This window comes from Malus domestica, chromosome 04 (genome assembly GCF_042453785.1).
Source record: "Malus domestica chromosome 04, GDT2T_hap1".
In the NCBI taxonomy this organism is placed as follows: Eukaryota; Viridiplantae; Streptophyta; class Magnoliopsida; order Rosales; family Rosaceae; genus Malus; species Malus domestica.
Window position 1 is genome coordinate 21,559,934 of NC_091664.1, and position 13,751 is coordinate 21,573,684.

Genomic DNA, 13,751 nt, shown 5'->3' on the forward strand with positions numbered 1-13,751 from the left:
GAAACTCTAAAAGTAGAAAACCTTTGGAAAGGGATGAATGCGCATTTTGTCATAATAAGGGTCATTGGAAGAAAGATTGTCCTAAGTTGAAGACCAAAGGAAAAGAAAGTTCTGAAGCCAATGTCGCTGAAGTTGAAATAGATGTTTTTGATTTTGCTTTAACCACTTCCGCATCATTTGATTGTGCTACTAAATGGGTGTTGGATACGGGTTGTACTCATCATATGACTCCTCACAAGGATTGGTTTTCAAGTTTGAAAGAGTTTGATGGTGGCGTTGTGTTCATGGGAGATGACAATCCTTGCACAACAAAAGGGATTGGTACAGTTCGTTTGAAGTTGCATGATGGCATGGTTAAAGAGTTGACAGGTGTTCGGTATGTACCGAATTTGAAGAAAAATCTTATTTCTTTGGGTACTTTGGAATCCAAGGGTTTCAGGTTTCATTCAGATGGACAGACATTGAAAGTTACTTATGGTGCACTTGTTGTGATGAAAGCTCCTAGATGTGGCCATTTGTATTTATTGCAGGGAAGTACTGTGACAGGTGAAGCATCTGTAGTCTCTGAAAATATGGGCACATCTGATTCAGATACTACTAGACTGTGGCATATGAGATTAGGCCATGCCGGTGAGAAAGCTCTACAAGGGCTTGTGAAACAAGGTCTTCTAAAAGGTGCCACGACTTGTAAGCTTGATTTCTGCGAGCATTGTGTCTTGGGGAAGCAAACTAGAGTGAAGTTTGGTACTGCTGTACATCAGACGAAGGGCATTCTTGATTATGTGCATTCGGATGTTTGAGGTCCTACAAAGACTCCCTCTTTGAGTGGTAGACATTGGTTCGTGACCTTTGTTGATGATTATTCAAGAAGGTCTTGGGTCTACACTATGAAGCACAAGAGTGAGGTGTTAAGCATTTTCTTGGATTGGAAGAAAATGGTTGAGAACCAGACTGGGAGAAAGATTAAAATTTTGAGATCGGATAATGGTGGTGAATACACATCCGATCATTTCTTTAAAGTTTGCAAAGAGGAAGGAATTGTGAGACATTTCAGTGTTCGGGGAACTCCACAACAAAATGGAGTTGCAGAAAGATTGAATCGAACCTTGCTTGAAAAGGTTAGATGTATGTTGTCTCAGTCGGGTTTAAGCAAGTCATTTTGGGCAGAGGCAGTTAATTATGCATGTCACATCATCAACCGGTTACCTTCAGCTGCTGTTCAGGGTAAGACACCAATGGAGGTATGGACTGGAAAACCTTCTTCTGATTATGACTATATCCGTATTTTTGGTTCACCTGCTTATTTTCATGTGACTGAAAATAAACTTGATCCTAGAGCCAAAAAGGCTATCTTTCTTGGTTTTAGTAGTGGTGTCAAAGGTTACAGGTTGTGGTGCCCAGAGATGAAGAAACTTGTAATCAGTAGAGATGTGACATTTGATGAAGAAAGTATGTACAAAGTCTCTAAGAAGAATGTGAAAGATGTCCAACAGGTGGAGCTTGAGAAAGTTGCCTCTGGTACTTCAAATCCTATTTCCGCTGATGTCGAAGCCACTACAAGTGAAGAAGTTAGAGACCATGAGGATGTTGAAGAAGTTGAACTTGAAGATTCTATTCAAGTTGAAGAGGAAGTTTCACCTCAAGAGTCTATTGCCAAGAATAGAGGAAAGAGACAAATTACCAAGCCAGCTCGGTATAGTGACTATGTTGCTTTTGCTCTTCCTATTATCACTGAAGAGATTCCATCCAATTTTGAGGAAGCTATTGAGAGTGAGGAGAAGAAGAGGTGGTGCAATGCCATGGGTGATGAAATGAATTCTCTCTTGAAGAACAAGACTTGGGAGTTAGCTAAATTGCCTAAGGGCAAGAAAGCTATCGGTTGCAAATGGGTGTATGCCAAGAAGGAAGATGCTGATGAGAAAAGCAATGTGAGATTCAAAGCAAGATTAGTTGCTAAAGGGTATGCACAAAAGGAGGGCATTGACTACAATGAAATATTTTCTCCGGTTGTGAAGCACTCCTCAATTCGTATTATGTTAGCTCTTGTTGCACAATATGATCTTGAGCTTGTGGAAATTGATGTGAAGACGGCTTTCCTACATGGTGATTTGAATGAAGAGATCTATATGTGTCAACCGGATGGGTATATAGTGAAAGGGAAGGAGAATTTGTTTTGCAAATTGAAGAAATCACTTTATGGCTTGAAGCAATCTCCAAGACAATGGTATTTGAGGTTTGATAAATTTATGAGAGGCCAAAATTATTCTAGAAGTCAATATGATCATTGTGTGTACTTCAAAAAGTTGCAAGATGGGTCTTTCATTTATTTGTTGATATATGTTGATGATATGTTGATTGCCTCAAAGAATGTCGAAGAGATTGAGAAATTGAAAAAGCAAATGAAGAATGAGTTTGAGATGAAGGATCTTGGTGAAGCGAAGAAGATCCTTGGCATGGAGATCACTAGAGATAGAGAGAAGGGTTTGGTCAGTTTGAATCAAAGACAATACCTTGAGAAGTTGATCCGGAAGTTTGGAGTTCATGATTCAACCAAACCAATTAATACCCCTTTGGCTCCTCATTTTAAATTGAGCTCTCTACAGTGTCCTAAAACTGATAAAGAGAAGCTGCAAATGAAAAATATACCAGATGCAAATTTGGTTGGTAGTTTGATGTATACAATGGTATGCTCTAGACCGGATATTGCTCATGCAGTTGGCATGGTGAGTCGATATATGCATAATCCAGGTAAAGAGCACTGGCAAGCAGCTAAGTGGATATTGAGATATCTCCATGGTACTCGAGATGTTGGTTTATACTTTGAGAGGGATGACTCTGGTATTGGTCATTTTGCAGTTGGTTATGTTGATTCAGATTATGCAGGTGATCTGGATGGAAGGAAGTCTACTACAGGCTATGTGTTTACTATGGCTAAAGGACCAGTTTGTTGGAGGTCCATTTTGCAGTCGTCTGTTGCCTTGTCTACTACAGAGGCTGAATATATGGCAGTTGCTGAAGCTATAAAGGAGGCCATTTGGATACATGGGCTGATTAGGGATTTGGGGGTTGATCAGAAGCAGGTGGAGGTACATTGTGATAGTCAGAGTGCCATTTATTTGGCTAAGTATCAGGTTCATCATGCGAGGACCAAACACATAGATGTGCGTTATCACTTTGTTCGTGAAATTGTTGGTGAAGGGGAAATCATTCTCCAGAAGATTCCAACTAAAGACAACCCCGCTAATATGTTGACTAAGGTTGTTGGTGTAGCCAAGTTTGTTCACTGTTTGAACTTGGCTCACATTTTGCCTATATAAAGAAGGCGTTGAGCAATAGGAGTTTTAGAGCATTTGGCTCGGCATGAGTTATTCTCTTGCTAGTGTTTGGGAGTGATGTTGTGTGTTAATTGTGTTGGTTGGCTTATCATGACTTTTTTCGGAACTTGGCCAAGGTGGAGATTGTTGGAGTATGTGGCCAAGTGGCCAACTTTTGGCTATAAAAAATTATAAAGAAAAAAAAGGAAAGGACAACATGATTATGTTTCCTTGTTTTATGGCTTGTTTTATGGCTTGTGGCTTTTTCAAAGCCATAATATGTTTGGTTTCGGAGAAGAAAAGAGAAGAGGATGGGTGCACTAATTTTCAATTTTAGTAGCCTATCTTTGAGAGAGAAAAGAGAGCTGCAGAGAGCAGAAAACTGAGAGGAGAAAGAGAAGAAAGAAAGGTGATTTCTTTCTTTGTTGGTACTCACTCAATCAAAGTTGTATTTGTGTATTAGCTTTGAGCTTTGTATAGAGAGGAAATTATTCACTATATTTCCCTCTCTATTTGTTTCTTTGGTGAGTGAGAGTTATTGGGTGTATTGGGTTATTTAGGTTGTGAGATTGCCAACACTTTGTAAACTCCCATTTGGTTGATAGTGGATTTTTGGGTGAGCTCCTACTGCTCCGAGGACGTACTCCAGTTACACTGACTGTTGAGGAACCTCGTTAAAATCTTGGTGTCTTTAATATTTTGTTCTTGCATTTCATTTGATAAATTTCCTATGAGTTAGCTTGAGTTGGTTCCAACGGGTTTGGTGCTATCCTAGCACAACAATATATAGATTGTATCTATGGCTATGAATTGAGTTCCAGTTTACTAGATAATATCCTTATTGCTTGGAATCGCAATCCATTCACGACTAATTTTTCGGTGTCTCCAAAACACGCAGCGGTACTCTTCATTCAGCGACCACCTGAGAGGAGTGTGGACTCTGCAGCATATGATGAATGTGAAAACCCCTTGGCCACAGAAGATGAATATGACATAGCAAAATCATCAAAACCTTCATGGTGAGCAAAAGTCAACCCACTGGAAGAAATCCCAAGAACTGAGAGCTCCGGCAAAGTAATGTCCCCCTCCAAATACTGCACCAGTTGTCTCATGCTCGGCCTCGCTGAAGGCTCCGAGTGAGAGCACAACAACCCTAGCTTCAACACCAACTCCACCTCCTCGGTTACGAAATCCGTCCCAAAGTTTTGATCCCTTGCCTCGAGAATATTACATCTGCTCCAACAAGTAAAAACCCAATCCACCAAGATCAAATGCTGCTCGGGACCTTGCGCCTCTATCGGCCTTCTTCCACAAGCAACTTCGAGCAAAAATGCCCCAAAAGCAAACACGTCGGTGCTTTCTGTGGCCCGGCCTGTTCTTGTATGTTCCGGAGCTAAATACCCTAGTGTTCCAACTATATGAGTAGTTTGAGGATCTGTTCCGCGGTCATATAGTCTTGAAAGCCCAAAATCCCCTAGCCTTGCATTCAATTCACCGTCTAGCAACACATTGCTTGCCTTAACATCTCTGTGAATCACAACTTGTTCCCATCCTTCATGAAGATAAAACAACCCCGAAGCAATGCCTCGGATAACCCTAAACCTCTGGCTCCAATTGAGAGTGACCGCCGGTTGGTCATAGAGGTACTTGTCCAAGCTTCCATTAGGCATGTAGTCATACACCAAAAGCAGCTCCCCTTTTCTTCTGCAGTATCCCAAGAGTGGGACTAAATTTCGATGGCGAAGCTGGCCAATGCTCACGATTTCCGCCACAAACTCCTTCATCCCCTGCCTTGATTCATGTGAGACTCTCTTCACAGCAATCTCATTTTTTGTGGTGGGTAACATGCCTCTATACACTTTACCAAAACCCCCACTTCCCAAAATCTCCTTTTCTTTAAACCCTTTTGTTGCAACGTACAACTCTTTGTACTTAAACCTTTGAGGGCCATACTCAAGCTCCCAATCTTCAAGCAATTCTGCATACTTCCTCTTCCTTCTTATGATGTAAATTAAACCGTAAACTGCTAGCAAAATCAAACTCACAAATAAAATTGGCACGCCAATTGTCAAAAGTTTCGACCTTTTTTTACCTCCCGTCCGCGGCAACTTAGGAAGTTGTGACAGAACAAGTTCTTGAGCCTGGCCATTGATCTTGAAGCTCCAACCCAATACATAATGAGATGTGAGGACTGAGCCGGTTGATGAAGACAAGCCGACATACATTGTGTCGTTGAGTATCGGCGAAAGATCGAAATTCAAAGACAATAGCGGAGTGTAGGGTTTAACAACATTGATTGGAGCCAAACTGACATCGATTTGCTTCTTGGCACCGTCATATTCCACCCAAACTCTCATCGGTTGGCCGCTGATGAGAGTTAAATTCCGTAATCCGCCATTATTTTGATCATAGTATGCAGCCGGAGCAGCTTTCTCAGAGTGCAAGCCGTTGATATCGATCCCAACATGGTTTTCATTGATGTCATTGAACTCCTTGCTCTGGATGGTGTCAAGCTCCACGGCGAAAACTTGGTTGGTGGCATTTCCATTGTTGGACTCGTTAAAAAGACCAAGGAATTGGCTTGGAAAAGCGCCGGGAAGGCCTTGCGTTGGAGCAACCACAAAAACGATTCCATGGCCGCTCAAATCTGCATATTCTGACCTGATGGCGAACACAAAAGTTGTAGAGAAGGAGAAAACCCTGCCATTGGATGAGTCCTTGAAGATTATGGAGTTCGGATAAAATGCATGGCCTTGGTTCTGCTTAGTGTCGTTTGTAAGCCTCAAGAGGCCATTCGGTGTGACTCCCGCTATGCCGTCGAGGTGAAGATTGGCAGACTGGAAGCCATTGAAGATGAAGTTAAGATCTTCAGCTGCTGCTAGGGTTACTAGTGTAAGAATTACAAGCTTGAAAAGCATGGCTGTTTTTCTTGCGTGTTTGCCAAACATTTTGTTTACTTTTCACATATCCTTCTTCAAATGCTGTCAGTGATATTTTGTAGGTTACTTGTATGAAGTCCTCGACTTTAGTCTATAGCCGACATTCGAGAAGAAATGTTATTACACTATTACAACTTGGACCGTCGACTGCCACGCAAAATCAAATAAGTCGTTTTCACGTAGAAAAATACAATAAGTTAAGTTGATTGCTTGTCACGGTACACAAGTGGTTCATCTCCTATAGTGATTGGTTTGTCCAATCCAAACATATCCGCGATTTTCATACAAACAGTTTTTAATAGGGCACAAAGAAGGATGGAATATTCTACCACTAGACTTGGAATTCTGGGAATGCATGGACAATATCTTCTCGTTAAGTTTAGAGTGCAATACATTAGAGATTAGTCTTTTATTCAGTGTGATTTAGCAATTTTGGTTGGAGTCCAACAGTCACATGTACTTTCACTTTCTCTAAATAAAAACTAATCACGTGTTAGACTAAGAAGAAATGTCACATGGCATGCAAAAAAATGTAAAGTCCCAGTGTGAATTTCACAAGTAAAATACAATGTAACTTAACAAGTTCCACTTTTTTCCCTGATACAATTGATGAGGAGGCTGAAATCAAACTTGAAACCTCGTGTGCGCAACGATGAATGTTTTTAATCAAATGAACTCCAAATTACTTTTACGTACATCTTGATAGGATTAAAAGCACACCACAAAGTAGCACACAAATGTCTTATTGAGTTTCCCTATTAACATTAAGATTTTTCAATTGTAGCATATGAAAATAAGGGTCTTTCCCGTAGAAGATTGTTTTATCTAATTACTTAAAATGTCACAAAAACTGGGCTGCTGTCCCTACTGACCAGCCACCGAAAAATAATTATTAGACTGACTTACACTTATCTAAAGTCTATGAAATTTTATATGAACACACTAGACACACAGAGCTACACTCACACAAAGTTTTGGGATTTTTGAAGTTGATTTTCTATTTAAATTAAATCGAACAAAAACAGGACATAAACGAATTTTAAATAATAAAAATAGATTGTAGTTCACAAGTTAAGAAAACGAGTTAGGGGAAATGCTATCCACCACCAAATAATCATACAAACATGTAATGTTTCATTCAAATTCCCTTTATTTCCAGATGAAGATGCTTAAGTTGGCTCAATGTTAGAACTCAACCTATTACTCCTTCTTATGTAGTATGTTAAGAGAATGGTGTTTTCAACTTAACTTAGTCTCTAGCATGCAATCTAGAATGGTGTGTTCATAGATTTAACAAGTAGAAATCATTAAGAATGAAAAGAGTTTGAGTCATCACAAGACATTGTAAGTACTGGTGTTGTCTTACTTATTCTAGAAATTGGTTCACATGTTAATCGCAATTAACAAGTACTACTCTAGAACATATGTAGGTCCTCATTCGACAAGGGCAGGCACACACATATTCATAGCATTAGAATCCTAGATATGCTTACTAAGTATGCATCCGTAGAAAACACTTAAAGAATTCATCAATGAGACAAGTGGTGAACCAATTTTCATCTATTCATAAAATTAATTCAAACGAAATGTCATAACAAACTTGCAATCATATTCGGGGCTTCAAAACAGCCCCTAACTACTAAAAATTTAGTTACGCATTATTATCAAATAAAACCAAAAGAAAGACATGAGTTTGAGAAGATAAAACCGAGAGAAGAGAATGCCAAGATTTCCTCCTTCCTTTCCTTACTTCCCCAACGCTGTTGCCTTGTCCTCTTTCCTTCCTTTCCGCAAAGCTGCCTTGTTTTTTTCTTTCTTTTCTATTTTTTTTCCTTCTCTTCTTATTTTCCGTTGCAACCTGCAACCATTCACCCCCCTTTAACTTGCTGCCCCACTAACAACCATTTAGTGATGGCAATAAGTGAGAGGAAATGGTAAAACAATTGTAACTCTTTTGGGTAGCCTTTATCCCAATTACTCCCACTTAATCCTCATCTTTATTTCTATTTCCTCTGATATTTGAATAGGTGTTAGCTGACTTATTCTTGGCTGCCTCAGTTTTGGCTGCTAGATTTATTGGATTTATTGCTTTCTTGTCAGTTACAAACTGTTCAGCCTCTTGGGAACCTTTCAGTGTTATAATGACCATAACTTCTTCTAGAAAAATGATATTAACAATCTGTGAAATGCTCCAGAAAATAGACATCTTTAGCTTTCCAAGAATATAAGGCTCATTCTCTAATTCATTCTGAACTGTTCGCAACTTGCTTCCAAAGTCAGCTGATCTGCACAGGCAGTTTTGACGAATTTGTTACTTCAAATCCCACTTGTGCTATTTTTCTTTTCTTTGCTTGACAAATCCCACAAAACACAAAAACGAAGTAAATAGCTCAAAAATATAAGGAACTAATTAAGAAAAGATAAGTAAATTTGATGTAAAATATATATAAATCTGAGCTTATCAAATACCCCCACACTTAGCTTTTGCTAGTCTTTGAGCAAAACAAAGAAACATGAAAAAGTAGCAACATGACAAACATTAGCTTCCCCTTATGTAACCCTCATAGAATTTCATTCAAGAAAACAAATCATCAAGAACCTTAGCTCGCACCAAACAAGCTCATCTTCCTTATTCAAATGTTAGCAGTAACCTTTTAATCATCCTTGAAGTGTAGTGTGTGTAATAGCCATGCTAATGCAATTTCAAGTTTTTTAAAACACCACATGCAAACTAGTGACCTTCTCACGGGACATATACTCAATCACACATATGTTTAGTTTAACGTGTTTCGCTCAAAGAATCAAATGTGAAAGATCTACCATAAGCTTGCACAAAGATCTCATCTCCACAATCATAATTGCAAAACTTAAATCAAGATGACCTTTATTGGATATAATGAGGCTTAGGGAGAGGGTTATAGAAATGAAGGGATAGGTAAACACAAGTTCCAAGCTACATTGCAAGCAATTCTCTTGTTGAGATTTATAAGAACTCAAGCTCTCCAACCACTCTGCTAATACCTCCAAACTGAAACTTAAAAAACTTTTTATTTGCTTTGTATACAATTTTTTTTTTCGTTTTCTTCTTCTCTTTCTTTTTTTTTCTTTTTTTCTTTTTATTTTTGAACGATTTTGCATGTAACTAAATACAAACATGAAATACCCCCACACTTATTCTTTTTCCAAACTCCTTCAAAGTACTTCACAAATATTTCTCATAAGACAATCTCACATTACTCGTTAGCTAGCTTGGAAATGGTAAGGAAAAATGTGTAAGGTATAAGGGTAGACATATCTGGTGATAAAACATAAAAGGCTCAACATATACGGCTCAAATTTGCAATCTAGTGATATCATTTTTCTTTAGGAAACATGCTTATTTGGGCCAAGGTGATAAACCTAATGCCTCTATCCTTTTCAAGTTCATGCAATCAAATGATAAACATTTCAAAAGATCGTTACGCAAGATCTAGAGATGTACGTCACATAAGTTCATCACACATGAAAGAATATGAGTGTATGAAAAATGCACACACTTTCAACAGGCTCAAAAGCTCACATAGGCTGTATATGGTCACTATGTTCACATATGAAGCTTGAAGTCATGCTTTAGTTTCACATCAACAAGGCTATGTGCATTTGGTTTTTCAAAGATGATTAAACATGTACAAGGCTAACAAGAGAATAAGGAATTTCACACAACACATGCTTACTAAGTTCTTGATCACTGTGGTTCAAAGTCAATTCAATTATATCATTGGGTTGGGAAACTAAAACTTCCCCAATTTGAAGTAAAATCAAGTGATGACCCACAAACTCTAACTCAGCAATCAATTCTAATGGTGGACACGATCAAAATTTCCTACAAAGAAAAGAAATAATACAGTTTAGCATGAAAGAAAATTCAGAAAACAAAAACAAATGGAAAATTGAAAATGACATAAAAAGACAATGAATAAAAATATTGGGTTGCCTCCTAATAAGCGCTTGCTTTTACGTCCGCAGCCGGACGGTACCAAGAGTAATCATCCAAGGGGAGATGGTTCTTAGAGGGGTACAACCTACACATCATGCTCCGGAAAAGACTCATAATATGGCTTGAGTCTATGTCCATTCACTTTGAACATGTTTCCAGCCTTTGCACTTTGGATTTCCACTGCACCATGAGGAAAAATATCAGTTATAACAAATGGACCAACCCATCAAGAACGAAGCTTACCTGGAAATAACCAAGGGCGAGAATTAAATAGAAGAACTTTTTGTCCAATGGCAAAGCTCTTCCTTAATATCATCTTGTCATGAAATGCCTTTGATTTCTCCTTGTATATTTGACTAGACTCATATGCATCATTTTGGATTTCATCTAACTCATTCAATCGTAGAGATTATGTCTTGTCATATTTATTATAAAACAACAAACACGAAGACTCCTATAAATAGAGAAAATTAAAGCAAACCTTAAACTTAACACGCAAGAAATCTAATCATTGACCCATAAGAAAACCATAAAAGCGTAATATAGACACCACTAAGCAATTACCCAAACCAATAAAGCTATTAAACCACGTTCTACTAGTCAGAATGTCTAATTAAAAGTAAACACTAATTGATATTAGTTCGTACCTGCATAAGAACTCATCGTGAATGAGTTTGTACTTCGATCTTCTCTTCTCTCAGTTTCTAACAGTTCTTGCTCTCAATAGGGCGAGCATATATTGAACCATGTTTGTGGTGCCAAAAATAATCAAGAAAATTATGGAGGTGACACGTTATTTTTGGGTTAAAAGGACAAAATTACCCTCGAGGCACACCGGGATTCTCATGCGCATGCAACGGACAATAACTGCTCAATCAAGGAAGAGTTAAACGTGATCAAAATAGTATTTATTCAAATCCCTCTCATCACTCCTCATCAAACCCTTATTCAAAAGGTAACTCCTAATTTTCCTATTTAATTTAGGATTAATTGCCAAGTTAATTGCAAGATATTAATATCTTGCAATTATTCATACAAATTCACCATATATGACCGGCAGCCACTCCCCTATAAATAGCCTTATTCTCCCACTAAAAAGCTAAGTCATTTGCTACCCACAGACTCCTAAACACATTCTTTTAAGAATTCTAACGGTGGCATCGGAGATTTTTCGGCCAAAGCCCCCCATTCATCGTGGGCACGTGAGGCTTTAGCTTTAATCTTAGGTGTTATTATTTTGCAGGTGCATTTTCGTCAAAGGAAAAGATAACGGAAATTTGCATCCACAAATTGGTGCTTTCATTGAGAGTTTAATTTGCACGCTCGAAGAAGACTCTCGCATTCAAAGTTTCTCATTTCTCATTCGTTCGTAAATTTTTCATACTTTCTTATTCGTAGAATTTTTTTTTTTTAATTCTTTGAATAGAGGTAAGGGAAAAATACAATGACGAGAAATTCAGAAACCACGATGAACGGAACTCCTACGTTCAAAGATCCGGATCAAATGATAGAGGACGAGACGTAGCCCCACCACGATGACCCACGAGGCTCAACACAATACGAAGAGGAGCAGTAGGCAGCCCAGCTTGTTGCCACTTCAGCAGCCCAGGCCTAGACGCCAGTAGCAGTGGCCTAGCGCACGCAGCCCATACCACAGAGTGGCGCCAAGCCCAAGCCTGCGCCACACAACAACTAGCCCAAGCCACACCAAGGAGAGAGGAGGCCTAACGCACGCGCACTTCAGTGACCTAGCTTACGCTAGCGATCCGGCCCGCTCTCTTTACCCGACCAGTTTTAGCGGTTCAAGCCACTCACACTACCCGATTCGTTTCTTCGGTTCAACTCACTTCCGTGGCCCAACTTATTCCCGTGGCCCACCGATCCCAACCGGTCTAAGACTGGTTCAACTATCTCTATTTCAGATTTCTAGATCGACGATTGAACTTAGGGTATTTTCACTCAATTTCTCAGTAAATTTGACATATCCCAATTCAAATTTTGCGTCCGGAGTCCATTACATTTCTACTACTCAAGGAGACGTACATCGTCTAAGCTCTTCCACCCCAAATGGTGAACAACACTTGTCTTGACAAGTCATAGAGCTGACAAGCGCCTTCGCGCAGCAGACGACCTTAGTGAATTAGCTTTTGTAGCGTACTAAGATGCAATGTGTCCTAGACAAGGTGTCCCGAAGTAGGACAAAGGCAGATGACGAACCTCTCCAGCAGCGTCTTGGCAAGCAACCCCTCGACCAGCCACGAACCGAACGTTCGGGCAATGTAAACTCTCGACAAGGCCCCCGAGATAGTGTATATTCCCATCTTAGCGTGCGGAGGAGCGTGCACTCTTGGTTAGGCCCACAGACGAGCATACACTCATGGTTGGGGCCATACTCAGATAATCAACATGAGTAACGTTCCAAGCGAAGTGTTTATTCACGGCTAAGCCCACAATAAACACCATTCACCTCACATCGGAATAGGCAGCACGATGGACGGAGAAAATCAGTCACTTAATCTGGCTCATGTTCAACCAGCAACCTGTGAGAAATTAGCTTGCTTGCTAGGAACGCACCATATACACTGCAACTGCGGCATATACAAGCTGAACACATGGAAGAGCAGCTTAGACCAGCAGGGTATAACCGGAGGCAGCCAAGAGCTCCGCTACCCCCAACAAAGGCAAATTCAGGAAGAAGTAGAGATGCTCTTAATCGAGCGATTGCATGATTTCCAACGCAACGAGGTCACTGATGATGCACTACAACAGGATATAACCAACATAAGTAAGTCACTTTTTGCGAACGAGATCAAGCAGGCAGAGCCTCCATGCAAATACATGATGCCATATTTCTCATCCTTCAAAGGGGAAGGAGACCCAGATAGACACTAAAAGCATTACCGGAGCACAATGATCCTCTATCGAAACAACGATGCTCTTATGTGTAAGATATTCACCACCACTTTGCAAGGCGAGGCGCAAGATTGGTTCCACACCCTGCCGTCACAATCCATCTAAAGTTTCGATGAGCTTTCTTTGGTTTTCACCAAAGAGTATTCATCATACCGCTTGATCAAGAAGAAGTCTGATAATCTGTTCAACGTCAAGAAAAACCTAAAAGAGTCACTTCACGACTATGTGAAGAGGTTCAAAGCAGAGAACGCAAAGATAGTCGGATGCGACGACTCAATAGCTAGTGCATCCTTCTAAAAATGACTCTCAATAGACCACCCGAGAACTGATCTTGAAAGAAGATATAACTCTAGCAAACTCTTTCGCTCGGGTAGAAAAACATGCACTTTGGGAGGAGGCTCGACGATCAGACAAAGCACTCGAGCAACCTCAAAGGGAATCAGCAGTAACTCAAAATAAGGAGGACAAAAAACAGTACAACAACAAAAGTAGGGAGGAGGCCAAGTGCAGGGACTGATCCCCGACAAAAGAGGTACGACTTCCACAAACTATTCTAAGTTCTCAATCCCGATCCACTAAATCCTCCGCGACATAAAAAACGAACCATGG

The 13,751-nt window shown here is 39.8% G+C and overlaps 1 protein-coding gene across 1 annotated transcript; it reads right to left on the reverse strand.

Moving 5' to 3' along the window:
- Window positions 1–4,003: 4,003 nt before the first annotated feature.
- Window positions 4,004–6,281, reverse strand: LOC103433447 (L-type lectin-domain containing receptor kinase IV.1-like). The gene has a single exon (XM_070820621.1). It carries the CDS (start codon window positions 6,260–6,262, stop codon window positions 4,226–4,228), a length of 2,037 nt encoding a protein of 678 aa, XP_070676722.1. The 5' UTR covers window positions 6,263–6,281; the 3' UTR covers window positions 4,004–4,225.
- Window positions 6,282–13,751: the final 7,470 nt, after the last annotated feature.

Coding starts and splice junctions, on each gene's coding strand:
- LOC103433447 (XM_070820621.1), bottom strand. CDS start 6,262: ATGTTTGGCAAACACGCAAGAAAAACAGCCATGCTTTTCAAGCTTGTA.